The sequence below is a fragment of the Lucilia sericata genome, unplaced genomic scaffold, assembly GCF_015586225.1.
Source record: "Lucilia sericata isolate MDLA Ls3-8-SP2 unplaced genomic scaffold, ASM1558622v1 Contig001454F_arrow, whole genome shotgun sequence".
NCBI classification, from domain to species: domain Eukaryota; kingdom Metazoa; phylum Arthropoda; class Insecta; order Diptera; family Calliphoridae; genus Lucilia; species Lucilia sericata.
In genome coordinates, this window is record NW_023995384.1 from 59,166 (window position 1) to 84,974 (window position 25,809).

Genomic DNA, 25,809 nt, shown 5'->3' on the forward strand with positions numbered 1-25,809 from the left:
GTAGTAAAACTAAATTAGAAAAGGAATAGAACAGAACTAGAACAGAACTAAAACAGAACTAGAACAGAACCAGAACAGAACTAGAACAGAACAAGAACAGAACCAGAACAGAAACTAAAACAGAACTAGAACAGAACTAGAACAGAATTAGAACAGAACTAGAACAGAACTAGAACAGAACTAGAACAGAACTAGAACAGAACTAGAACAGAACTAGAACAGAACTAGTACAGAACTAGAACACAACTAGAACACAACTAGAACACAACTAGAACACAACTAGAACCAGAACTAGAAAAGAATTAGAACAGAACTAGACTGTAGACTAGATTATAGACTAGACTATAGATCAGACTATTGACTAGACTATAGCCTAGACTATATACTTGACTACAGACTAGACTATAGACTAGACTATAGACTAGACTATAGACTAGACTAGACTATAGACTAGACTACAGACTAGGCTATAGACTAGACTATAGCTAGACTATAGACTAGACTATAGACTAGACTATAGACTAGACTATAGACTAGACTATAGACTAGACTATAGACATAGACTATAGACTAGACTAGACTATAGACTATAGACTAGACTATAGACTAGACTATAGACTAGACTATAGACTACACTATAGACTAACCAATATCCTAGGCTGTAGACTACACTATAGACTAGACTATATACTAGACTATAGACTAGACTATAGATTAAACTATAGACTAGACTAGACTATAGACTAGACTATAGACTAGACTATAGACTAGACTATAGACTAGACTATAGACTAGACTATAGACTAGACTATAGACTAGACTATAGACTAGACTATAGACTAGACTATAGACTAGACTATAGACTAGACTATAGACTAGACTATAGACTAGACTATAGACTAGACTAGACTATAGACTAGACTATAGACTAGACTATAGACTAGACTATAGACTAGACTATAGACTAGACTATAGACTAGACTATAGACTAGACTATAGACTAGACTATAGACTAGACTATAGACTAGACTATAGACTAGACTATAGACTAGACTATAGACTAGACTATAGACTAGACTATAGACTAGACTATAGACTAGACTATAGACTAGACTATAGACTAAACTATAGACTAGACTAAAGACTAGACTATAGACTAGACTATAGACTAGACTATAGACTAGACTATAGACTAGACTATAGACTAAACTATAGACTAGACTATAGACTAGACTATAGACTAGACTATAGACTAGACTATAGACTAGACTATAGACTAGACTATAGACTAGACTATAGACTAGACTATAGACTAGACTATAGACTAGACTATAGACTAGACTACACACTAGACTATAGACTAGACTATAGACTAGACTATAGACTAGACTATAGACTAGACATTGACTAGACTATAGACTAGACTATAGACTAGACTATAGACTAGACTATAGACTAGACTATAGACTAGACTATAGACTAGACTATAGACTAGACTATAGACTAGACTATAGACTAGACTATAGACTAGACTATAGACTAGACTAGACTATAGACTAGACTAGACTATAGACTAGACTATAGACTAGACTATAGACTATAGACTAGACTAGACTATAGACTAGACTATAGACTAGACTATAGACTAGACTATAGACTAGACTATAGACTAGACTATAGAATAGACTATAGAATAGACTATAGACTAGACTATAGACTAGACCATAGACAAGACTATAGACTAGACTATAGACTAGACTATAGACTAGACTATAGACTAGACTATAGACTAGACTAGACTATAGACTAGACTATAGACTAGACTATAGACTAGACTATAGACTAGACTATAGACTAGACTATAGACTAGACTATAGACTAGACTATAGACTAGACTATAGACTAGACTATAGACTAGACTATAGACTAGACTATAGACTAGACTATAGACTAGACTATAGACTAGACTATAGACTAGACTATAGACTAGACTATAGACTAGACTATAGACTAGACTATAGACTAGACTATAGACTAGACTATAGACTAGACTATAGACTAGACTATAGACTAGACTATAGACTAGACTATAGACTAGACTATAGACTAGACTATAGACTAGACTATAGACTAGACTATAGACTAGACTATAGACTAGACTATAGACTAGACTATAGACTAGACTATAGACTAGACTATAGACTAGACTATAGACAAGACTATAGACGAGACTATAGACTAGACTATAGACTAGACTATAGACTAGACTATAGACTAGACTATAGACTAGACTATAGACAAGACTATAGACTTGACTATAGACTAGACTATAGACTAGACTATAGACTAGACTATAGACTAGACTATACTAGACAATAGACTAGACTTTAGACTAGATTGTACACTGACTATAGAATAGATTGTAGACTAGACTATACTATATACTAAACTAAACTATAGGTTAGACTAAAGAAGATTTTAAATTCCAAATTACATTCTAATTCATACCATAGACTAGTCCATATTTTAATCTGTAGTTTAATGTGATAAGCCTTTGAAAGGTTGAATAATTTTGGGTTTTTAACACAGTTATCGATCGTTTTTAAATCAAAATATTATTGTAAAATTAAAATAATTTGTTCAAAAGCTGAATTGAAAAAATTTTTATAAACTAACGACATGATCTCTCTAAGAAAATATATTTATTTTAAGGTAAAAATATGGAAAACAAATCCGTTTAATATTATACATGTAATGTTATTTTAATTTACAGCCTCTAGCACTTCGTTGGACCAGTACCAAGCAAAATATTTTGCAAATTCCGCCAAAGAAAAGTGAAGAACTAGAAGACAAATTGTCTGCTCCTAAAACTAATGAACAAACTGTTAATAATTTACAAGATTTCACAGACCTGCTAGAAACTAAAATCGAGCAAGAGCGTTTAAAAATAACAAAATTTAAAAAGGAATATGGTAGAACAAAGGTGGGAGAGATAACTGTGGCTCAACTATATGGCGGCATGCGTGGTATGTTAGGTTTCGTGTGTGATACTTCGAATTTAGATGCCGAAGAGGGCATACGTTTCCGAGGGTTTACTTTAACGGAAATACAACAAAAGTTGCCTAAAGCTGAAGGTGGTAGAGAACCTTTACCGGAGGCAATGTTTTGGTTATTGATTACGGGGGCATTACCTAGTAAAACAAATGTTGAATTTTTGTCTAAAATGTGGGCGGAAAATAGTCCATTACCGGAATATGTGCAGAAAATAATAGACTCTTTGCCGAAAGATATGCATCCAATGACACAATTTTCTATAGCGGTAGCAAGTCTGAATAAGAATTCCAAGTTCAATAGGGCCTATAATGAGGTGAGAGTGAGTACTCAACTTTATATTGATCGAAATTGTATAAAATTGGAATCTTTTTAAGAACATACCACGATCGGAATATTGGAAGTTTATTCTCGAAGACAGCATGGATCTTTTAGCCAAATTACCTTCTGTCGCTGCCCTGATTTATAACAAAACTTTCAAAACTTCAAAATTCGATTACTCTGCTAAATCTTCCCTAGATTGGAGTGCCAATTTTGCTCATATGTTAGGATTTAATGATCACGATTTTAATGAACTCTTGCGTTTATATTTGTCGCTACACTGTGATCATGAGGGAGGCAATGTTTCGGCCCATGCTTGTCATCTGGTAGGTTCAACTTTAACTGATCCTTATTTAGCATTTGCAGCAGGTTTAAATGGTTTGGCAGGTCCTCTGCATGGTCTGGCCAATCAAGAAGTGCTCAAATGGTTGGATGAGTTAGTAAAGGCCAAGGGTCAAAATGCTAGTGAACAGGATATTAAAGATTTCTGTCAAGATCAAGTGAAACAAAGCGGCAAGGTATAATTTCCCTTATAAATCCTTTCCCTCCTATATATTTTCCGAACTTTCCCTCCATTTTTAAGGTTATACCCGGTTATGGTCATGCCGTTTTACGCAAAACTGATCCACGTTTCATCTGCCAAATGGAATATGCCCAACGTGTTATTCCCCATGATCCCCTCGTCAAATTGGTGTCGAAAGTTTATAAAGTGGTACCGGGTATTTTGAAAAGTTTGAGTAAAGTTAGTAATCCTTGGCCCAATGTTGATGCCCATTCGGGTGTTTTATTAAGACATTTTGGTCTAAACGAAGCTTCATATTATACCGTACTATTTGGCGTTTCACGCGCTTTGGGCTTAATGGCTCAATTGATATGGTCCCGAGCCTTAATGTTGCCTATTGAACGTCCTGATACTATAACTACAGATTTACTCATGGCAAGAGCAAAAGCCAATAGTCTTTTAAAGGAAAAGGATGCGATGCTGTAATAAACAGATTTTCAATGTTATTAATTTTTAATTGCTTTGTTAACTATTACATTTTGTTTCATTCGATTTTAATTTAATTAAAAATTTTATAAATAAAAGTATAAATAGTCTATGGATAGTCTGGTCTTTAATGTATATATAGTCTATATAGTCTAGTCTATAGACTAGTCTATATTCTAGTCTACAGTCTAATCTATAGTCTAGTCTATAGTCTAGTCTATAGTCTAGTCTATAGTTAGTCTATAGTTAGTCTATAGTCTAGTCTATAGTCTATCTATAGTCTAGTCTATAGCCTAGTATATAGTTATAGTCTATAGTCTAGTCTATAGTCTTATCTATACTCTAGTCTATAGTCTAATCTATAGTCTAGTCTATGTCTAGTCTATAGTCTAGTCTATAGTCTAGTCCATGGTAAAAATATTTTTACCATGGTTAGTCTATAGTCTAGTCTAGTTTATAGTCTAGTCTATAGTCTGGTCTATAGTCTAGTCACTAGTAGTCTATAGTCTAGCTATAGTCTAGTCTATAGTCAATCTATACTCTAGTCTATAGTCTAATCTATAGTCTAGTCACTAGTATAGTCTATAGTCTAATCTATAGTCTAGATTGTCTAGTCTAGTCTATAATCTAGTCTATAGTCTATCTATAGTCTAGTCTATAGTGTAGTCTATAGTCTAGTCTATAGTCTAGTCTATAGTCTAGTCTATAGTCTAGTCTATAGTCTAGTCTAGTCTATAGTCTAGTCTATAGTCTAGTCTATAGTCTAGTCTATAGTCTAGTCTATAGTCTAGTCTATAGTCTAGTCTATAGTCTAGTCTATAGTCTAGTCTATAGTCTAGTCTATAGTCTAGTCTATAGTCTAGTCTATAGTCTAGTCTATAGTCTAGTCTATAGTCTAGTCTATAGTCTAGTCTATAGTCTAGTCTATAGTCTAGTCTATAGTCTAGTCTATAGTCTAGTCTATAGTCTAGTCTATAGTCTAGTCTATAGTCTAGTCTATAGTCTAGTCTATAGTCTAGTCTATAGTCTAGTCTATAGTCTAGTCTATAGTCTAGTCTATAGTCTAGTCTATAGTCTAGTCTATAGTCTAGTCTATAGTCTAGTCTATAGTCTAGTCTATAGTCTAGTCTATAGTCTAGTCTATAGTCTAGTCTATAGTCTAGTCTATAGTCTAGTCTATAGTCTAGTCTATAGTCTAGTCTATAGTCTAGTCTATAGTCTAGTCTATAGTCTAGTCTATAGTCTGTCTATAGTCTAGTCTATAGTCTGTCTATAGTCTAGTCTAATAGTCTAGGTCTATAGTCTAGTCTATAGTCTAGTCTATAGTCTAGTCTATAGTCAGTCTATAGTCTAGTCTATAGTCTAGTCTATAGTCTATTCCTATAGTCTAGTCCTATAGTCTATCTATAGTCTAGTCGTCTAGTCTATTCTATATTGTAGCCTATTCTTATATTGTAGTCTATTCTATAGTCTGGTCTCTTCTATAGTGTGGTCTCTTCTATAGTCTAGTCTAATGTCTATCTAGTCTATTCATTTAAACTTCTGTTTCTAATTCTGTTCTAGTTCTGTGTCTAGTTCTGTTCTAGTTCTGTTCTAGTTCGGTTCTATTCTGTTCTAGTTCTGTTCTAGGTTCTGTTCTAGTTCTGTTCTAGTTCTGTTCTAGTTCTGTTCTGGTTCTGTTCTGTTCTGTTCTGGGTTCTGTTTTGGTTCTGTTCTAGTTCTGTTCTAGTTCTGTTCTAGTTATGTTCTAGTTCTGTTCTAGTTCTTTTTCTAGTTCTGTTCTAGTTCTGTTCTAGTTCTAGTTCTGTTCTAGTTCTAGTTCTTTTTCTAGTTCTGTTCTAGTTCTGTTCTAGTTCTGTTCTAGTTCTGTTCTAGTTCTGTTCTAGTTCTGTTCTAGTTCTGTTCTAGTTCTGTTCTAGTTCTGTTCTAGTTCTGTTCTAGTTCTTTTTCTAGTTCTGTTCTACTTCTGATATAGTCTATAGTCTAGTCTGTAGTCGAGTCTGTCTATATAGTCTATGCTATGGTCTAATCTAGTCTATGGTCTAGTCTATAGTCTAGTCTAATCTATAGTGTAGTCTATAGTCTAGTCTATAGTCTAGTCTATAGTCTAGTCTATAGTCTAGTCTATAGTCTAGTCTATAGTCTAGTCTATAGTCTAGTCTATAGTCTAGTCTAGTCTAGTCTATAGTCTAGTCTAGTCTATAGTCTAGTCTATAGTCTAGTCTATAGTCTAGTCTATAGTCTAGTCTATAGTATAGACTATAGTCTAGTCTATAGTCTAGTCTATAGTCTAGTCTAGTCTATGGTCTAGTCTATAGTCTAGTCTATGGTCTAGTCTATAGTCTAGTCTATAGTCTAGTCTATAGTCTAGTCTATAGTCTAGTCTATAGTCCAGTCTATAGTCTAGTCTATAGTCTAGTCTATAGTCTAGTCTATAGTCTAGTCTATAGTCTAGTCTATAGTCTAGTCTATAGTCTAGTCTATAAACTAGTCTATAGTCTAGTCTATAGTCTAGTCTATAGCCTAGTCTATAGTCTAGTCTATAGTCTAGTCTATAGTCCAGTCTATAGTCTAGTCTATAGTCTAGTCTATAGTCTAGTCTATAGTCTAGTCTATAGTCTAGTCTATAGTCTAGTCTATAGTCCAGTCTATAGTCTAGTCTATAGTCTAGTCTATAGTCAGTCTATAGTCTAGTCTATAGTCTAGTCTATAGTCAGTCTATAGTCTAGTCTATAGTCTAGTCTATAGTCTAGTCTATAGTCTAGTCTATAGTCTAGTCTAGTCTATAGTCTAGTCTAGCCTATAGTCTAGTCTAGCCTATAGTCTAGTCTATAGTCTAGTCTATAGTCTAGTCTATAGTCTAGTCTATAGTCTAGTCTATAGTCTAGTCTATAGTCTAGTCTATAGTCTAGTCTATAGTCTAGTCTATACTCTAGTCTATAGTCTATCTATAGTCTAGTCTATAGTCTAGTCTATAGTCTAGTCTATAGTCTAGTCTATAGTCTAGTCTATAGTCTAGTCTATAGTCTAGTCTATAGTCTAGTCTATAGTCTAGTCTATAGTCTAGTCTAGTCTATAGTCTAGTCTATAGTCTAGTCTATAGTCTAGTCTATAGTCTAGTCTATAGTCTAGTCTATAGTCTAGTCTATAGTCTAGTCTATAGTCTAGTCTATAGTCTAGTCTATAGTCTAGTCTAAAGTCTAGTCTATAGTCTAGTCTATAGTCTAGTCTATAGTCTAGTCTATAGTCTAGTCTAATCTATATTGTAGTCTATAGTCTAGTCTATAGTCTAGTCTATGGTCTAGTCTATAGTCTAGTCTATAGTCTAGTCTATAGTCTAGTCTATAGTCTAGTATATAGTCCAGTCTATGGTCTAGTCTATAGTCCAGTCTATGGTCTAGTCTATAGTCTAGTCTATGGTCTAGTCTATAGTCTAGTCTATAGTCTAGTCTATAGTCTACTCTATAGTCTAGTCTGTAGTCTAGTCTTTAGTCTAGGCTATAGTCTAGTCTATAGTAATATAATATATTATAATTTAGTAAACTTCTAAATCTTATTTTTTGTAGAAAAAGTGCAACATTTTTTCAAAATTGTAACTAATTTTTTTTTAATTTATTTTCAAAAAAATTATAATCATTTTACACTGTTCGGCAAAACGAAACAAAATACACAAGAATTTTTATTTTATTTAATTAAAAATTAACTTTAACTTAAACACATTAATATAGAAAATGTTATAAATCAAACTAATTTGTTTTTCTTTGTGATTTAAATTGTAATTTAAAAGACAACTTAAAAACAGTTGTCATGTCAAATAACGGGGGGCCCATTAAAAACTACTAAATCTGTCCTATTAAAAAGGACCCTAAAAATCTGGAAAAAAATATAGGGATATTTACATACATGTCTAAAAAAAGCCTTTTAGAATGTTTTCTAACAAAACTTGTTGTCAATTACATAGATTGGTTTAGTTTTTAGAAAAACAGTTAAAAGAAATTGTTGTTGGTAGTGTAAATTTTAATACATTTTAAGAAGGGTTTCAGCATACACAAAATTCAGGTTAGTGGTGGCTTTAAAGTTGTGAAGTTATAGAAAAATGTTGGTGTTGTTTTTCTTAAAAAAATATTGATTTGATTAATGAGGATTTTTCAAGCCCTGTTGGAATTGTAAAGTTTGTTGTTGTTTCTTAATTTCATCCTGCATTTCCATGGCCATTTTCTTATATTTTTCAGCTTCCTTTTCGTTTTTCTCGGTGCCATCACCACGGGCATACATCTGGCTAAGATTGGCACAAGCATACATATTGCGCAGTTCACAGGCTTTATAGGCAAATTCAAAGGCTTTTTTCATATCTTTATGTACAATATAGTCGGAATCTTTAGCTGGTGTTTGTGTGGGAGCAGGATGACTTTCTTCGGGTTTCGTCTGTACGCCAGAAATGTGCATGCCCGACAGGTAGAAACAGGCGGTGGCATTGTTCATGTCACACGATTTGGTGAGGAACTCAAGGCCCTGAAGTTGAAATTAGAAATTAGATTTTTAGATCATTTGATGGGTTAGGGTATAAAACATGGACTATAGACTAGATTCTAGTCAGTAATATAGACTATAGACTAAACTCTAGATTTAGCTCTAGATCAGACTCTAGACTAGACCATAGACTAGACTATAGACTAGACCATAGACTAGACTATAGACTAGACTATAGACTAGACTATAGACTAGACTATAGACTAGACTATAGACTAGACTATAGACTAGACTATAGACTAGACTATAGACTAGACTATAGACTAGACTATAGACTAGACTATAGACTAGACTATAGACTAGACTATAGACTAGACTATAGACTAGACTATAGACTAGACTATAGACTAGACTATAGACTAGACTATAGACTAGACTATAGACAACACTATAGACTACACTATAGACTAGACTATAGACTAGACTATAGACTAGACTATAGACTAGACTATAGACTAGACTATAGACTAGACTATAGACTAGACTATAGACTAGACTATAAACTAGATTATAGACTGGACTACAGACAGAATATAGACTAGACTATAGACTAGACTATAGACTAGACTATAGGCTAGACTATAGACTAGACTATAGACTAGACTAGACTATAGACTAGACTAGACTAGACTATAGACTAGACTATAGACTAGACTATAGACTAGACTAGACTATAGACTAGACTATAGACTAGACTATAGACTAGACTATAGACTAGACTATAGATAGACTAGACTATAGACTAGACTATAGACTAGACTATAGACTAGACTATAGACTAGACTATAAGACTAGACTATAGACTAGACTATAGACAACACTATAGACTACACTATAGACTAGACTATAAATTAGACTATAGACTAGACTATATAGTAGACTATAGACTAGACTAAAGAGTAGACTATAGACTAGACTATAGAGTAGTCCTATAGTCTAGATTATAGACTAGACTATAGACCCACACTATAGACTAGGCTATAGACAAGGCTATAGACTAGACTAATATAATAGACTATAGACTAGACTATAGACTTAGACTATAGAATAGACTATAGACTAGACTATAGACTAGACGATAGACTAGACTATAGTCTAGTCTATAGTCTAGTCTATAGTCTAGTCTATAGTCTAGTCTATAGTCTAGTCTATAGTCTAGTCTATAGTCTAGTCTATAGTCTAGTCTATAGTCTAGTCTATAGTCTAGTCTATAGTCTAGTCTATAGTCTAGTCTATAGTCTAGTCTATAGTCTAGTCTATAGTCTAGTCTATAGTCTAGTCTATAGTCTAGTCTATAGTCTAGTCTATAGTCTAGTCTATAGTCTAGTCTATAGTCTAGTCTATAGTCTAGTCTATAGTCTAGTCTATAGTCTAGTCTATAGTCTAGTCTATAGTCTAGTCTATAGTCTAGTCTATAGTCTAGTCTATAGTCTAGTCTATAGTCTAGTCTATAGTCTAGTCTATAGTCTAGTCTATAGTCTAGTCTATAGTCTAGTCTATAGTCTAGTCTATAGTCTAGTCTATAGTCTAGTCTATAGTCTAGTCTATAGTCTAGCCTATAGTGTGGTCTATAGACTAGACTATAGACTACTATAGACTAGTTTATAAAATCAAATATTTATTAAGAAATTTACTTCTTTCTTCATCACTCACCTTCCTCACATCACGATCAATTTCCTTGGGCATTGAACGCGATACCAACAACAAACCCGAATGTAAACATGAATCGGAATCATTCAAAGTACAGCCCTTCTCATAATAACTATAAGCTGCACGGGGATCACCCTTGGTGCCACTTTTACCCTTGCCCAAGAAACTATAGTTGCCGAATTTGAAGCAGGATTTTGCGTAACCATAATCGTCACATGTCGATTTGTAAACTTTGGAGGCTTTTTCGAAATCTTTCTTAATGCTCTCCAAATAGTCGCCCAAAAGGTGGCAAACTTTAGAGAGAAATTAATAGATTTTATATTTATTTAGTTAAGTAAGTAATAAAGTAAATAGATATTGGTTAATTAAAGAAAACTTTAGGTTAGAATTGATTTTTTTTCTACTCCGGCATTTTTCTTTTCTTATTATTACCTTCAGGTTTCTTTTCTGAATAGCAGCCGAAACGATATTCAACACCCAATTTTTCTATGTACTCTTTGACATCTGATTCCTTTTTCAAATCATAAGCCATTGTTTTTATCTTAAGTTTATTTTAATAATTAATTAATATTTATATAAAACTTTACTTTTTGTTAATTGTTATAAAAACAACACCAAAGAATTGTATTTTTTTCTTCTTATTGTGATAAATGTCAAAAGTTGTTATTGTGATTGATACAGAACAGCTGTTGTTTTATGGTGAATGTGTTGTAGATAAATACAAGTGTTGCCAGATAGGATATGTTTAGTTTAATGGTAAGTAGATGTATTTAACGGAAAATTTTAAAGTTTTTTAAAGGTTATGTTCTAGTTCAATACTTCTACAGTTCTAGTTCAGTTCTGTTCTACTTCTGTGTTAGTTCTGTTCTAGTTCTATTATATAAAATTGTCTTAAACTTGTTGTAATTATCTTAGTAAACTCGTTTACCTATAAAATTGTTCTTATTTTAAGAATTAAATAATATTATTTAAAAATTTACCTCTTTGTACAAATAACTGGATTCCACGGCTGCCATTTAACAATTTGGATTTCATAAAATTTTCGAACTATAAACACTTTTTAACACATTTTTTAATTTTTATTTTCAAAAAGGCCATAGAAAGAGTTTTTTTTTAACAAATTAAAATTTTTAATAACTTTTCGACTCTTTCTTTAATTTTTACATATTTTTTAAGACAACCTAAATATGTATATTTAAACCTCTTGCTTATTAGGCTTTTCCAACAACTTGTTTTCATTTCCTTTGAAACTTTAATCAAAACACTTTCACAAAACTTTTGCTTTATTTCATACAACAACAGGCCATATTGGAGCATTTATTTTACACATCATTTATTTTCTCTTTATTTTAATAACACCTGCTCTCTTTTTTAGCATACATTTAATAAAACTATTATCTTCCCATTACACCCCCCTTTTTCCAAATTACTCTTTAACAAAACACTTTTTCCTAAAAAACCGGCAGCAGAGAGAATTTACAAAACTTTGAGAACAATAGATACACACGAATTTTTCCCTTACGACTGCGCTGCCGGCAGCACCATTTTTCGCAACAACTTCTTTTAACAACAAATTTCTTAACAAACACAACGTTTTCTTAACAAAATTTAACTTTTTCTTATAAAACTTTTTAAGCACTTTATTTCTATTAACTTTTTATATTAATTTAAAAACTTTTTTCTTTATTTATTTACATTTTTATCACAACACTAACGGAGGACGAAGCTTTTGTTAAGAAATCACACTAAGAACTGATTAATAGAACACCAAACGGAAAGGGAGCCTCTTAAATGAAGTAAAACTTGAAATAGAAAGAGACAGCTTGTTTGCGCAAATAGCTCAGTTTGCATTTGTTTATAATGTGAGTGAGCTGTGGGTTAAAGAGGAAATGCAAATAAGACGAGTAGTTGAAATTTGTTTGTATTTGTGGGAGTGAGATAAATGAAAACAGCAACAGGTTGAAATGGATTTATTAGAAAGAGTAAACGTAGTTATTTAAATAATTGCAATAAAAAGTGTGCCATGCGCATGTCTTAAGTTATAGTGGGATATTTCTGAGAGTGGATAAGAAAGGAAATGCAATAGTTTTAATGAAAAAAGATTTGTTTGTATGAAATAAGTTTAATGATTCAAGACAGTACAGAATTATTTAAACTTTACAAGGCACTTTGGAAAATTTCCAAAAATAGTACTTTTTAGGATAAAAAAGTCTTTTAATTAACACATTGACTAGTGTATGAACTAGCCTATTGATTAATTTATTGACTAGTGTATGGACTAGCCTACTGTCTAGTATATGAACTAGCCTATTGATTAATCTGTTAACTAGTCAATGTACTATTGTCTAGTCTACGGACTTGTATGTTGATTAGTCTATCTACTAGTCTATAGATTAGTAAATAGAGCAATTAGTCTATTGATTATGTTATTGACTATTCTATGCACTACCCCAGTAAATAGTCTACTGATTAATCTATGGACTAGCCTATTGAAAAGTCAGTCTATGGACTTGTCTATTGACCAGACTATGGGCTTTAATATGAAATGTAGAGTATTTAGTGAGTAGACTATAGTCTTTTTTATAGCTAGTCTATACTATAGCTTCGCCAGCAGTCTTCTAGCCAATAAAACTGCTCAAAAGTGTAGCCAATATCATGTATAACTACAGTATATAGTGTGGCCTATAGTTTACAATCTGCCAACTTAATTTTCAGCAATAAAACTGTCTCTCTCTCTTAGTAAGTTAGTCAGTTAGTTAGTTAGTTAGTTAGTTAGTTAGTTAGTTAGTTAGTTAGTTAGTTAGTAGTTAGTAGTTAGTTAGTTAGTTAGTTAGTTAGTTAGTTAGTAGTTAGTTAGTTAGTTAGTTAGTTAGTAGTTAGTTAGTTAGTTAGTTAGTTAGTTAGTTAGTTAGTTAGTTAGTTAGTTAGTTAGTAGTTAGTTAGTAGTTAGTTAGTTATTAGTAGTTAGTTAGTTAGTTAGTTAGTAGTTAGTTAGTTAGTTAGTGTAGTTAGTTAGTTAGTTAGTAGTTAGTTAGTTAGTAGTAGTTAGTAGTTAGTTAGTAGTTAGTTAGTAGTTAGTTAGTTAGTTAGTTAGTAGTTAGTTAGTTAGTAGTTAGTAGTTAGTAGTTAGTTAGTAGTTAGTTAGTTAGTAGTTAGTAGTAGTAGTTAGTTAGTTAGTTAGTAGTTAGTTAGTTAGTTAGTAGTTAGTTAGTAGTTAGTTGTTAGTAGTTAGTTAGTAGTAGTTAGTAGTTGTAGTAGTTAGTTAGTAGTAGTTAGTTAGTAGTTAGTTAGTAGTAGTTAGTTAGTTAGTTAGTTAGTTAGTTAGTTAGTAGTTAGTAGTTGTAGTTAGTTAGTGAGTTAGTAGTTAGGTTAGTTAGTTAGTTGTAGTTAGTTAGTTAGTTAGTTAGTTAGTTAGTAGTTAGTTAGTTAGTTAGTTCGTTAGTTAGTTATTTAGTTAGTTAGTTAGTAGTTAGTTAGTTGTTAGTTAGTTATAGTATGTTAGTTAGTTAGTTAGTAGTGAGTTAGTTAGTTCGTTAGTTAGTTAGTTAGTTAGTTAGGTAGTTAGTTAGTTAGTTAGTTAGTTTAGTTAGTTAGTTAGTTAGTTAGTTGTAGTTAGTTAGTTAGTTAGTTAGTTAGTTAGTTAGTTAGTTAGTTAGTTAGTAGTTAGTTAGTTAGTTAGTTAGTTAGTTAGTTAGTTAGTTTAGTTAGTTAGTTAGTTAGTTAGGTTAGTTAGTTAGTAGTTAGTTAGTTAGTTAGTTAGTTAGTTAGTTAGTTAGTTAGTTAGTAGTTAGTTAGTTAGTAGTTAGTTAGTTAGTTAGTTAGTTAGTTAGTTAGTTAGTAGTAGTAGTTAGTTAGTTAGTTAGTTAGTTAGTTAGTTAGTTAGTTAGTTAGTTAGTTAGTTAGTTAGTAGTTAGTTAGTTAGTTAGTTAGTTAGTTAGTTAGTTAGTTAGTTAGTTAGTTAGTTAGTTAGTAGTTAGTTAGTTAGTTAGTTAGTTAGTTAGTTAGTAGTTAGTTAGTTAGTTAGTTAGTTAGTTAGTTAGTTAGTTAGTTAGTTAGTTAGTTAGTTAGTTAGTTAGTTAGTTAGTTAGTTAGTTAGTTAGTTAGTTAGTTAGTTAGTTAGTTAGTTAGTTAGTTAGTTAGTTAGTAGTTAGTTAGTTAGTAGTTAGTTAGTTAGTTAGTTAGTTAGTTAGTTAGTTAGTTAGTTAGTTAGTAGTTAGTTAGTTAGTTAGTTAGTTAGTTAGTTAGTTAGTTAGTTAGTTAGTTAGTTAGTTAGTTAGTTAGTTAGTTAGTTAGTTAGTTAGTAGTTAGTTAGTTAGTTAGTTAGTTAGTTAGTTAGTTAGTTAGTTAGTTAGTTAGTTAGTTAGTAGTTAGTTAGTTAGTTAGTTAGTTAGTTAGTTAGTTAGTTAGTTAGTTAGTTAGTTAGTTAGTTAGTTAGTTAGTTAGTTAGTTAGTTAGTTAGTTAGTTAGTTAGTTAGTTAGTTAGTTAGTTAGTTAGTTAGTTAGTTAGTTAGTTAGTTAGTTAGTTAGTTAGTTAGTAGTTAGTTAGTTAGTTAGTTAGTTAGTAGTTAGTTAGTTAGTTAGTTAGTAGTTAGTTAGTTAGTTAGTTAGTTAGTTAGTTAGTTAGTAGTTAGTTAGTTAGTTAGTTAGTTAGTTAGTTAGTTAGTTAGTTAGTTAGTTAGTTAGTTAGTTAGTAGTTAGTTAGTTAGTTAGTTAGTTAGTTAGTTAGTTAGTTAGTTAGTTAGTTAGTTAGTTAGTTAGTTAGTTAGTTAGTTAGTTAGTTAGTTAGTTAGTTAGTTAGTTAGTTAGTAGTTAGTTAGTTAGTTAGTTAGTTAGTTAGTTAGTTAGTTAGTTAGTTAGTTAGTTAGTTAGTTAGTTAGTTAGTTAGTTAGTTAGTTAGTTAGTTAGTTAGTTAGTTAGTTAGTTAGTTAGTTAGTTAGTTAGTTAGTTAGTAGTTAGTTAGTTAGTTAGTTAGTTAGTTAGTTAGTTAGTTAGTTAGTTAGTTAGTTAGTTAGTTAGTTAGTTAGTTAGTTAGTTAGTTAGTTAGTTAGTTAGTTAGTTAGTTAGTTAGTTAGTTAGTTAGTTAGTTAGTTAGTTAGTTAGTTAGTTAGTAGTTAGTTAGTTAGTTAGTTAGTTAGTTAGTTAGTTAGTTAGTAGTTAGTTAGTTAGTTAGTTAGTTAGTTAGTTAGTTAGTTAGTTAGTTAGTTAGTTAGTTAGTTAGTTAGTTAGTTAGTTAGTTAGTTAGTTAGTTAGTTAGTTAGTTAGTTAGTTAGTTAGTTAGTTAGTTAGTTAGTTAGTTAGTTAGTTAGTAGTTAGTTAGTTAGTTAGTTAGTTAGTTAGTTAGTTAGTTAGTTAGTTAGTTAGTTAGTTAGTTAGTTAGTTAGTAGTTAGTTAGTTAGTTAGTTAGTTAGTTAGTTAGTTAGTTAGTTAGTTAGTTAGTTAGTTAGTTAGTTAGTTAGTTAGTTAGTTAGTTAGTTAGTTAGTTAGTTAGTTAGTTAGTTAGTTAGTTAGTTAGTTAGTTAGTTAGTTAGTTAGTTAGTTAGTAGTTAGTTAGTTAGTTAGTTAGTAGTTAGTTAGTTAGTTAGTTAGTTAGTTAGTTAGTAGTTAGTTAGTTAGTAGTTAGTTAGTAGTTAGTTAGTTAGTAGTTAGTTAGTTAGTTAGTTAGTTAGTTAGTTAGTAGTTAGTTAGTTAGTTAGTTAGTTAGTTTAGTAGTTAGTTAGTTAGTTAGTTAGTAGTTAGTTAGTTAGTTAGTTAGTAGTTAGTTAGTTAGTTAGTTAGTTAGTTAGTTAGTAGTAGTTAGTTAGTTAGTTAGTTAGTTATAATTATGATTCATATTCTTTGGTAATGCAAAGGTTTCCTTTCATACATCTATTGCATTCCCTTTTTATTTACTCTCACAAAATTCCACTGTAATTTTGAACATGCGCATTGCACACTGTTCATTGCAGTTATACAAATAATTACGTTTACTCTTTCTAATATATCCATTTCAACCTGTTGCTATTTTCATTTATCTCACTCCTACGAATAAAAACAAATTTCAATTTCTCTTCTAATTGTCATTTCCTCTTTAACCCATTGCTCACTCCCATTATAAACAAACGCAAACTGAGCTATTTGCGCAGACAGTCTGTCTCTTTCTATCTCTAGTTTCACTTCACTTAAGAGGCTCCCTTTCCGTTTTATGTTTTGTTAATCAGTTCTTAGTGTGATTTCTTAACAAAAGCTTCGTCCTCCGTTAGTGTTGTGATAAAAAATTAAATAAATAAAGAAAAAGTTTTTAAAAGTTAATAGAAATAAAGAGCTTAAAAAGTTTTATAAGAAAAAGTTAAATTTTGTTAAGAAATCGCGATATTCGTTAAGAAATTTGTTGTTAAAAGAAGTTGTTGCGAAAAATGGTGCTGCCGGCAGCGCAGTCGTAAGGAAAAAATTCGTGTGTATCTATTGTTCTCAAAGTTTGGTAAATTCTCTCTGTTGCCGGTTTTTTAGGAAAAAGTGTTTTGTTAAAGGAGAAATTGTGAAAAGGGGGGGAGGTGGTGTAATGGGAAGAAAATAGTTTTATTAAATGTATGCAAAAAAGAGAGCAGGTGTTAAAATAAAGAGAAAATAAGTGATGTGTAAAGTAAATGTTCCAATATGGCCTGTTGTTGTATGAAATAAAGCAAAAGTTTTGTGAAAGTGTTGGTGTGTAAAAGTGTTTTTGGTTAAAGTTTTAAAGGAAATGAAAATAAGTTGTTAAAAAAGCCCAAAACAAGAGGTTTAATTAATTGTAGATTGTTAAAAAAAAACACTTTGTTAAATTGTTTAAAGGAAGCCGTGGAATCCAGTTATTTGTACAAAGAGGTAAATTTTTTAAATAAAATTATTTAATTCATAAAATAATTCAAATTTATTTTGTATAAAAGGTCCTTTATTAAGAATTTTATTTTACAGATGATATTATTTTAAATTTCTTTTCTTTTTACGGAAAATTTTGTATGGAAATGATTTTTCTAAGGCAATTTTAACAGTTCTAGTTCTGTTCTAGTTCTGTTCTAGTGTTCTAGTTCTGTTCTAGTTCTGTTCTAGTTCTGTCTAGTTCTGTTCTGTTCTAGTTCTGTTCTAGTTGTTCTGTTCTAGTTCTGTTCTAGTTCTGTTCTAGTTCTGTTCTAGTTCTGTTCTAGTTCTGTTCTAGTTCTGTTCTAGTTCTGTTCTAGTTCTGTTCTAGTTCTGTTCTAGTTCTGTTCTAGTTCTGTTCTAGTTCTGTTCTAGTTCTGTTCTAGTTCTGTTCTAGTTCTGTTCTAGTTCTGTTCTAGTTCTGTTCTAGTTTGTTCTAGTTCTGTTCTAGTTCTGTTCTAGTTCTGTTCTAGTTCTGTTCTAGTTCTGTTCTAGTTCTGTCTAGTTCTGTTTAGTTCTGTTTAGTTCTGTTCTAGTTCTGTTCTAGTTCTGTTCTAGTTCTGTTCTAGTTCTGTTCTATTCTAGTTCTGTTCTAGTTCTGTTCTAGTTCTGTTCTAGTTCTGTTCTAGTTCTGTTCTAGTTCTGTTCTAGTTCTGTTCTAGTTATGTTCTAGTTCTGTTCTAGTTCTGTTCTAGTTCTGTTCTAGTTCTGTTCTAGTTCTGTTCTAGTTCTTTCTAGTTCTGTTCTAGTTCTGTTCTAGTTCTGTTCTAGTTCTGTTCTAGTTCTGTTCTAGTTCTGTTCTAGTTCTGTTCTAGTTCTGTTCTAGTTCTGTTCTAGTTCTGTTCTAGTTCTGTTCTAGTTCTGTTCTAGTTCTGTTCTAGTTCTGTTCTAGTTCTGTTCTAGTTCTGTTCTAGTTCTGTTCTAGTTCTGTTCTAGTGTTCTAGTTGTGTTCTAGTTCTGTTCTAGTTCTGTTCTAGTTCTGTTCTAGTCTGTCTAGTTCTGTTTAGTTCTGTTTAGTTCTGTTCTAGTTCTGTTCTAGTTCTGTTCTAGTTCTGTTCTAGTTCTGTTCTAGTTCTGTTCGTTCTGTTCTAGTTCTGTTCTAGTTCTGTTATAGTTCTGGTTCTAGTTGTTCTGTTCTGTTCTAGTTCTGTTCTAGTTCTGTTCTAGTTCTGTTCTAGGTTCTGTTCTAGGTTCTGTTCTAGTTCTGTTCTAGTTCTGTTCTAGTTTCTGTTCTAGTTCTGTTCTAGTTCTGGTTCTAGTTCTGTTCTAGTTCTGTTCTAGTGTCTGTTCTAGTTCTGTTCTAGTTCTGTTCTAGTTCTGTTCTAGTTCTGTTCTAGTTCTGTTCTAGTTCTGTTCTAGTTCTGTTCTAGTTCTGTTCTAGTTCTGTTCTAGTTCTGTTCTAGTTCTGGTTCTAGTTCTGTTCTAGTTCTGTTCTAGTTCTGTTCTAGTTCTGTTCTAAGTTCTGTTCTAGTTCTGTTCTAGTTTCTGTTCTAGTTCTTTCTAGTTCTGGTAGTTCTAGTTCTCGTTCTAGTTCTGTTCAGTTCTGGTCTAGTCTGTTCTAGTTCTGTTCTAGTTCTGTCTAGTTCTGTTCTAGTTCTGTTTCTAGTTCTGTTCTAGTTCTGTTCTAGTTCTGTTCTAGTTCTGTTCTAGTTTCTGTTCTAGTTTCTGTTTAGTTCTGTTAGTTCTGTTCTAGTTCTGTTTAGTTCTGTTCTAGTTTGTCTAGTTCTAATTCTGTTCTAGTTCTGTTCTAGTTCTGTTCTAGTTCTGTTCTAGTTTCTGTTCTAGTTCTGTTTTAGTTCTGTTCTAGTTTGTCTAGTTCTAATTCTGTTCTAGTTCTGTTCTAGTTCTGTTCTAGTTCTGTTCTAGTTCTGTTCTAGTTCTGTTCTAGTTTCTGTTTTTTAGTTCTGTTCTAGTTTGTCTAGTTCTAATTCTGGTTCTAGTTCTGTTCTAGTTCTGTTCTAGTTCTGTTCTAGTTCTGTTCTAGTTCAGTTCTAGTTCTGTTCTAGTTCTGTTCTTGTTCTAGTTCTGTTCTAGTTCTGTTCTAGTTCTGTTCTAGTTCTGTTCTAGTTCTGTTCTAGTTCTGTTCTAATTCTCTTCTAGTTCTGTTCTAGTTCTGTTCTAGTTCTGTTCTAGTTTCCTGTTCTAGTTCTGTTCTAGTTCTGTTTCTAGTTCTGTTCTAGTCTAGTCTGTTCTAGTTCTGTTCTAGTTCTGTTCTAGTTCTGTTCTAGTTCTGTTCTAGTCACATTCTAGTTCGGTTTTTTTTCTGTTGTAGTTCTGTTCTAGTTCTGTTCTAATTCTTTTCCAGTTCTTTTATAGTTCTGGTTTTCTTCTAGGTCAGTTCAAGTTCTCTTCTGGTTCTTTTCTATTTCGGTTCTTGTTCTTTTCTAGTTCATTTCTCGTTTAGTGCTATATATTAATTTAATTTAAAAACTTTAACATTTGTTTAAAAAAATGCATGGATAGAAAATATAAAAAGAGAAATATTCCACATTGGCAGCACTATGCATTTGCTATTGTGATTTGTTGTTTAATTTGTAAGAAAGTTGCCAGTTAGTTAAATATTGCTGCTATATTGACATTTATTAGTGAATATTGACATATAGAGGGCACTACTGTGGCGATAAAAGCCATTATGTTTAAATTAACTTTTCATAGTGATTTCTAACAGTTTTCTTGTTTCTGGAAGTTTTTAGAGTTTTAGTTAAAATAATATATCAGTTTGTTGTTATTTTTAGGGTATTTGTTTAACTTCACCTTTATTTAAGCATTTTTTTCACAAAATTTTGTTCATAACATCCAACTCTTAAAACATTTATTTATATATAAAATGAACACTACAAAATGTTTTTTTAATGAATTTTTTAAATATGTTTTTATATATAATAAATAAATATTTTTTTAAATTTATTATAAGTTTAAATATGTTTTGTAATAAAAATTATCACTTTTGATAAATTATTGTTACAGGTTGTGAGAGTAGTGAGTGAAAAAAATTAAGAATTTAAAGAATTTTGTAGGAAATTTTTGAAAGAAATGGGAAATTAAAATTCAACTAAAAAAGTGTTGATACTAACTACTCTTTCTTGTCTTTAACTCAAAATTCATGGAATTTTTTCTCTTCAACATCTTTTTTCTCAATTTCTTATCTTAATTTTGTTGTTAATTATTGAAAACCCCTTTAAATATGTTTTTTTGTTTTTTTTAATGGTTTTTTTTATTGTTTTAAATAGTTTTTTATTTTATTTGTTGTTTGTTTGTTTTTAAATTAAATTAAAATTAATTAAGCTTTAATTTGTTAAGTAAATGTGTGTGTTGTTTTTTTTTTCAAATGTTGTTTGCTTCTCTTAAATATGGTTGTTGTTGTTAAATCCTCTCATTACATTCAAAATATATGATTCTTAATTAGAAAAGAAAATTTAAAATAAATTTTCTTTTTTTTTCTTAATTAAAATTTAACATTTCTTTGCAATAATGTAATTTTTTATGATACTTTTTGTTTGTTGTTGTTGTTGTAAGGTTGTTGTTTAGAAATAGTTTTTGGTTTTTGTTGTTATTGTTGTTGTTGCTGTTAATTAAACTACACGAATTCCAAATTTACTTCTTAACCATCTTCATGAGCAAGTCTGTGGACAAGGATTTGGGACGTTCAATGGGTAGACCCAAAGCACGATCCCAGATGAGGGAAGCCAAGACACCGAGGGCACGGGAAACACCGAACAATACGGTATAGTAGTTCATTTCCTTCATGCCGTAGTATTGCAACAAAACACCGGAGTGAGCATCTACATTGGGCCAGGGGTTCTTAACCTTGCCGGTTTCAGTTAGGATTGGTGGCACGACCTTGTAGATCTTGGATACCAATTGGAAGAGTTCATCGTCGGGCAAGTGCTTGAGGGCGAACTCACGTTGGCAGGTGTAGCGAGGATCGGTCTTACGGAGTACAGCATGACCATAGCCGGGCACAACTTGGCCAGACTTAAGGGTCTTCCAGATGTAGTCCTTGAGTTGGTCTTCGGAGGGGTTGTTGCCAGCTTCCTTTTGCAATTTGCGCAACCACACCAAGACTTCTTGGTTGGCCAAGCCGTGCAAGGGACCGGCCAAACCGTTCATACCGGCAGCGAAGGAGAGGTAGGGATCGCTCAAGGCGGAACCAACCAAGTGCACGGTGTGGGCGGATACATTGCCACCTTCGTGATCACTGTGGATGGTCAAGTAGAGACGCATCAATTCGGTGAATTGGGGATTGTCATAGCCCAACATCTTGACGAAATTGGCGGACCAATCCAAATTGGGATCGATGGATTTGGAGCCCTTGCCGTTGCGGTATGTGTTGCAGTAAATGGTGGCAGCTACTACGGGCAATTTGGCAATCAAGTCCATGCTGTCCTCGTACACGTATTCCCAGTACTTGGTCTTGTGGACACCCTAAAAACGAAAGAGAAATTATCGATTTTTTTAACAATTCCAACATATTCCAAATATATCACTTACCTCTGAGTAAGCCTTGGCGAATTTACTGTCATGATTCAAGGCAGTGATGGCAGCCGAGAATTGCGACATGGGATGCAAGGTGGTGGGGAAATTGTTCAACATGGTGACAACGTGTTGTGGCAAAGCAGCACGTTCAGCCCATTCCTTGGACAATTGTTTGACTTGAGCCTTGGTGGGCACATCACCGGTCATCAACAACCAGAAGAGACCCTCGGGCAAGGGTTCAGCACCACCATCGGCGGCGGGCAATACCTTTTGGCATTCGGGAATGGAAAGACCACGGAAACGAATACCCTCATCGGCATCCAAGACAGAGGTTTCTGTGACCAAAGCTTTAATACCGCGCATACCACCGTACATCTAGTTAAAGAAAAATAGGAAAAACGTATAAAATTAGTAAAACTTTTAAAGAAATTTACAAAAATCCAAGAGAAAAGCTCATTTCCTTAAGAAACTAAGGCGGGCCTTTCTTGCTAGTCACTAAAATAACAAAATTTTGAGGTGGACCATGGAATATTTTTCAAAATATAAAGGATTTTTAACAAAATCTCGATTACTTAGGAAACTAAAGTCTAATGAAACAGTTAAAATTAGAGGTGCGCGATGACCTTTTCTTCTCAAATATAAAGATTTTAGAACAAAGATTTTTAAATTCTCAAGAAACAATTTAAAACCTAATACAAAAGTTAAATTTTCAGGCGGGCCAAAGTTTCATATAGGAAATATAAATATTTTTATTTCAAGACTCAAAAAATCTTGTCAAAGAGTTTATAATGAAAAAATCAATAATATTTCAGGCGGGCCAAAGGTTTCCTTGTAAGTTATATAGACTACACCATAGACTAGACTGTAGACTAGACTATAGACTAGACTATTGTCTGGTCTAGTCTATAGTCTACCCTACAGTCTAGTCTATAGTCTAGTCTATAGTCTAGTCTATAGTCTAGTCTATAGTCTAGTCTATAGTCTAGTCTATAGTCTAGTCTATAGTCTAGTCTATAGTCTAGTCTATAGTCTAGTCTATAGTCTAGTCTATAGTCTAGTCTATAGTCTAGTCTATAGTCTAATCTATAGTCTAGTCTATAGTCTAGTCTATAGTCTATTCTATAGTGTAGTCTATAGTATAGTCTATAGTCTAGCCTATAGTCTAGTCTATATTTTCTATAATCAATAGTCTTGTAGTCTAGTCTATAGTCTAGTCTATAGTCTAGTTTATAGTCTAGTCTAAAGTCTAGTCTATAGTCTAGTCTATAGTTTAGTCTATAGTCTAGTCTATAGTCTAGTTTATAGTCTAGTCTATAGTCTAGTCTATAGTCTAGTCTATAGTTTAGTCTATAGTCTAGTCTATAGTCTAGTCTATAGTCTAGTCTATAGTCTAGTCTATAGTCTAGTCTATAGTCTAGTCTATAGTCTAGTCTATAGTCTAGTCTATAGTCTAGTCTATAGTCTAGTCTATAGTCTAGTCTATAGTCTAGTCTATAGTCTAGTCTATAGTCTAGTCTATAGTCTAGTCTATAGTCTAGTCTATAGTCTAGTCTATAGTCTAGTCTATAGTCTAGTCTATAGTCTAGTCTATAGTCTAGTCTATAGTCTAGTCTATAGTCTAGTCTATAGTCTAGTCTATAGTCTAGTCTATAGTCTAGTCTATAGTCTAGTCTATAGTCTAGTCTATAGTCTAGTCTATAGTCTAGTCTATAGTCTAGTCTATAGTCTAGTCTATAGTCTAGTCTATAGTCTAGTCTATAGTCTAGTCTATAGTCTAACCTATAGTCTAGTCTATAATCTAGTCTATATTCTAGTCTATAGTCTAGTCTAATCTAGTCTATAGTCTAATTTATAGTCTAGTCTATAGTCTAGTCTATAGTCTAGTCTATAGTCTAGCATATATTATAGTCTATAGTCTAGTCTATAGTCTAGTCTATAGTCTAGTCTATAGTCTAGTCTATAGTCTAGTCTATAGTCTAGTCTATAGTCTAGTCTATAGTCTAGTCTATAGTCTAGTCTATAGTCTAGTCTATAGTCTAGTCTATAGTCTAGTCTATAGTCTAGTCTATAGTCTAGTCTATAGTCTAGTCTATAGTCTAGTCTATAGTCTAGTCTATAGTCTAGTCTATAGTCTAGTCTATAGTCTAGTCTATAGTCTAGTCTATAGTCTAGTCTATAGTCTAGTCTATAGTCTAGTCTATAGTCTAGTCTATAGTCTAGTCTATAGTCTAGCCTATCGTCTAGTCTATAGTCTAGTCTAGTCTATAGTCTAGTCTATAGTCTAGTCTATAGTCTAGTCTATAGTCTAGTCTATAGTCTAGTCTATAGTCTAGTCTATAGTCTAGTCTTAGTCTAGTCTATAGTCTAGTCTATAGTCTAGTCTATAGTCTAGTCTATAGTCTAGTCTATAGTCTAGTCTAGTCTATAGTCTAGTCTATAGTCTAGACTATAGTCTAGTCTATAGTCTAGTCTATAGTCTAGTCTATAGTCTAGTCTATAGTCTAGTCTATAATCTAGTCTAGTCTATAGTCTAGTCTGTAGTCTAGTCTATAGTCTAGTCTATAATCTAGTCTAGTCTATAGTCTAGTCTATAGTCTAATCTATAGTCTAGTCTATAGTCTAGACTATAGTCTAGTCTATAGTCTAGTCTATAGTCTAGCCTATAGTCTAGTCTATAGTCTAGTCTATAGTCTAGTCTATAGTCTGGTCTATAGTCTAGTCTATAGTCTAGTCTATAGTCTATTCTATAGTCTAGTCTATAGTCTAGTCTATAGTCTGGTCTATAGTCTAGTCTATAGTCTAGTCTCTAGTCTAGTCTAGTCTATAGTCTAGTCTATAGTCCAGTCTATAGTCTAGTCTATAGTCTAGTCTATAGTCTAGTCTATAGTCTAGTCTATAGTCTAGTCTATAGTCTAGTCTATAGTCTAGTCTGCAGTCTAGTCTATAGTCTAGTCTATAGTCTAGTCTAGTCTATAGTCTAGTCTATAGTCTGGTCTATAGTCTAGTCTATAGTCTAGTCTATAGTCTAGTCTGTAGTCTAGTCTATAGTCTAGTCTATAGTCTAGTCTAAAGTCTAGTCTATAGTCTAGTCTATAGTCTAGTCTATAGTCTTGTCTTTAGTATTGTCTATAGTCTAGTCTTCAGTCTTGTCTATTGTCTAGTCTTTAGTCTAGTCTATAGTTTAGTCTATAGTTTAGTCTATAGTTTAGTCTATAGTCTAGTCTAAAGTCTAGTTGATAGCCTTGTCTATTGATTAGTTTATAGTCTAGTCTTAAGTTTAGTCTAGTTTTGTTTTGTTTTCAAAAGTTTCTTAAAATTATTTCAAATGACCTGTTTCTTTTATGTCATTCTAATGACATAATCGAAAATCAATATGACATAAATTGTAGCGTTTTTTTTTTTTTTGTTTTCTGCCACAAAATTGCATGTTAAAAACAATTGCAATTTTCCTTAACAACAAATTGCAACAAATAAAAAGTAAATGTTGTATAATCGTTGAAAAAAAAAAAATAGAAAGAAAATTATTTAGAACATGAAAAACATTAAATGCATTTTAAAATTAGAAAGAACATTTTGTATGAAAAGGGGAGAGAGAGAGAGAGTTGTTGGGCAACTATAAAGATTTTCATTTTATTTTTAATAAAATGTTTTGTTTTCTTTAGTTTATTTTTTGTATAATTTGTTATTATTTAACATAGAAACTGATTATTTAATCAGTTTTGGCAAATGGCCATTAAAGAATTTCTTTGTATGTAGCGGCCATATGAAGGGGAGAGATAAAATTGTTAGAAAAATGCTCTTAGTGGGAGAAAAACTCAAGAATTGTTTAGGAAAATGGGGGATATAAGAAATTTTCTAATTTCTCTTTAATAATTAAGGAAAATGTTAAGAGTAAAAGTTGTTTTTTTAGTAAATTTACC

The 25,809-nt window shown here is 31.9% G+C and overlaps 3 protein-coding genes across 4 annotated transcripts in view; 1 reads left to right on the forward strand and 2 right to left on the reverse strand.

Moving 5' to 3' along the window:
- Window positions 1–2,598: 2,598 nt before the first annotated feature.
- LOC119611463 (probable citrate synthase 1, mitochondrial) lies at window positions 2,599–4,446 on the forward strand. 2 transcript variants are annotated; one of them, XM_037967039.1, is made up of 4 exons: window positions 2,599–2,712; window positions 2,774–3,373; window positions 3,429–3,890; window positions 3,956–4,446. In XM_037967039.1, exons 1-4 carry the CDS (start codon window positions 2,680–2,682, stop codon window positions 4,358–4,360), a joined length of 1,500 nt encoding a protein of 499 aa, XP_037822967.1. In that variant the 5' UTR covers window positions 2,599–2,679; the 3' UTR covers window positions 4,361–4,446. The 2 variants fall into 2 exon arrangements, with proteins under 2 accessions (XP_037822967.1, XP_037822968.1); XM_037967040.1 differs by having other exon boundaries at window positions 2,774–3,367.
- Window positions 4,447–7,946: 3,500 nt separating this feature from the next.
- LOC119611467 (cytochrome c oxidase assembly factor 7 homolog) lies at window positions 7,947–11,239 on the reverse strand. Its single transcript, XM_037967045.1, has 3 exons — window positions 10,973–11,239; window positions 10,544–10,833; window positions 7,947–8,872 (listed from the first exon to the last, which is right to left on the reverse strand). Exons 1-3 carry the CDS (start codon window positions 11,070–11,072, stop codon window positions 8,495–8,497), a joined length of 768 nt encoding a protein of 255 aa, XP_037822973.1. The 5' UTR covers window positions 11,073–11,239; the 3' UTR covers window positions 7,947–8,494.
- Window positions 11,240–20,725: 9,486 nt separating this feature from the next.
- Window positions 20,726–25,809, reverse strand: part of LOC119611462 (probable citrate synthase, mitochondrial) — a 28,243-nt gene continuing 23,159 nt past the window's right edge. The window contains exons 4-5 of the mRNA XM_037967038.1: window positions 21,905–22,264; window positions 20,726–21,838 (exon numbers count right to left, since the gene is read on the reverse strand). Coding sequence (XP_037822966.1) covers window positions 21,008–21,838; window positions 21,905–22,264 — 1,191 coding nt within the window. The 3' untranslated portion in view covers window positions 20,726–21,007. The remainder of the gene's footprint in view (window positions 21,839–21,904; window positions 22,265–25,809) is intronic.

Excerpts from the sequence above, each read along its gene's own strand:
- LOC119611463 (XM_037967039.1), top strand. The coding sequence starts at position 2,680 with ATGATCTCTCTAAGAAAATATATTTATTTTAAG. Across the intron at positions 3,374-3,428 it reads GGGCCTATAATGAGGTGAGA|AACATACCACGATCGGAATA; the intron begins GTGAGTACTCAA and ends AATCTTTTTAAG. Across the intron at positions 3,891-3,955 it reads AAGTGAAACAAAGCGGCAAG|GTTATACCCGGTTATGGTCA; the intron begins GTATAATTTCCC and ends TCCATTTTTAAG.
- LOC119611467 (XM_037967045.1), bottom strand. The coding sequence starts at position 11,072 with ATGGCTTATGATTTGAAAAAGGAATCAGATGTCAAAGAGTACATAGAA. Across the intron at positions 10,834-10,972 it reads TTCAGAAAAGAAACCTGAAG|TTTGCCACCTTTTGGGCGAC; the intron begins GTAATAATAAGA and ends TTCTCTCTAAAG. Across the intron at positions 8,873-10,543 it reads TTGATCGTGATGTGAGGAAG|GGCCTTGAGTTCCTCACCAA; the intron begins GTGAGTGATGAA and ends TTTCAACTTCAG.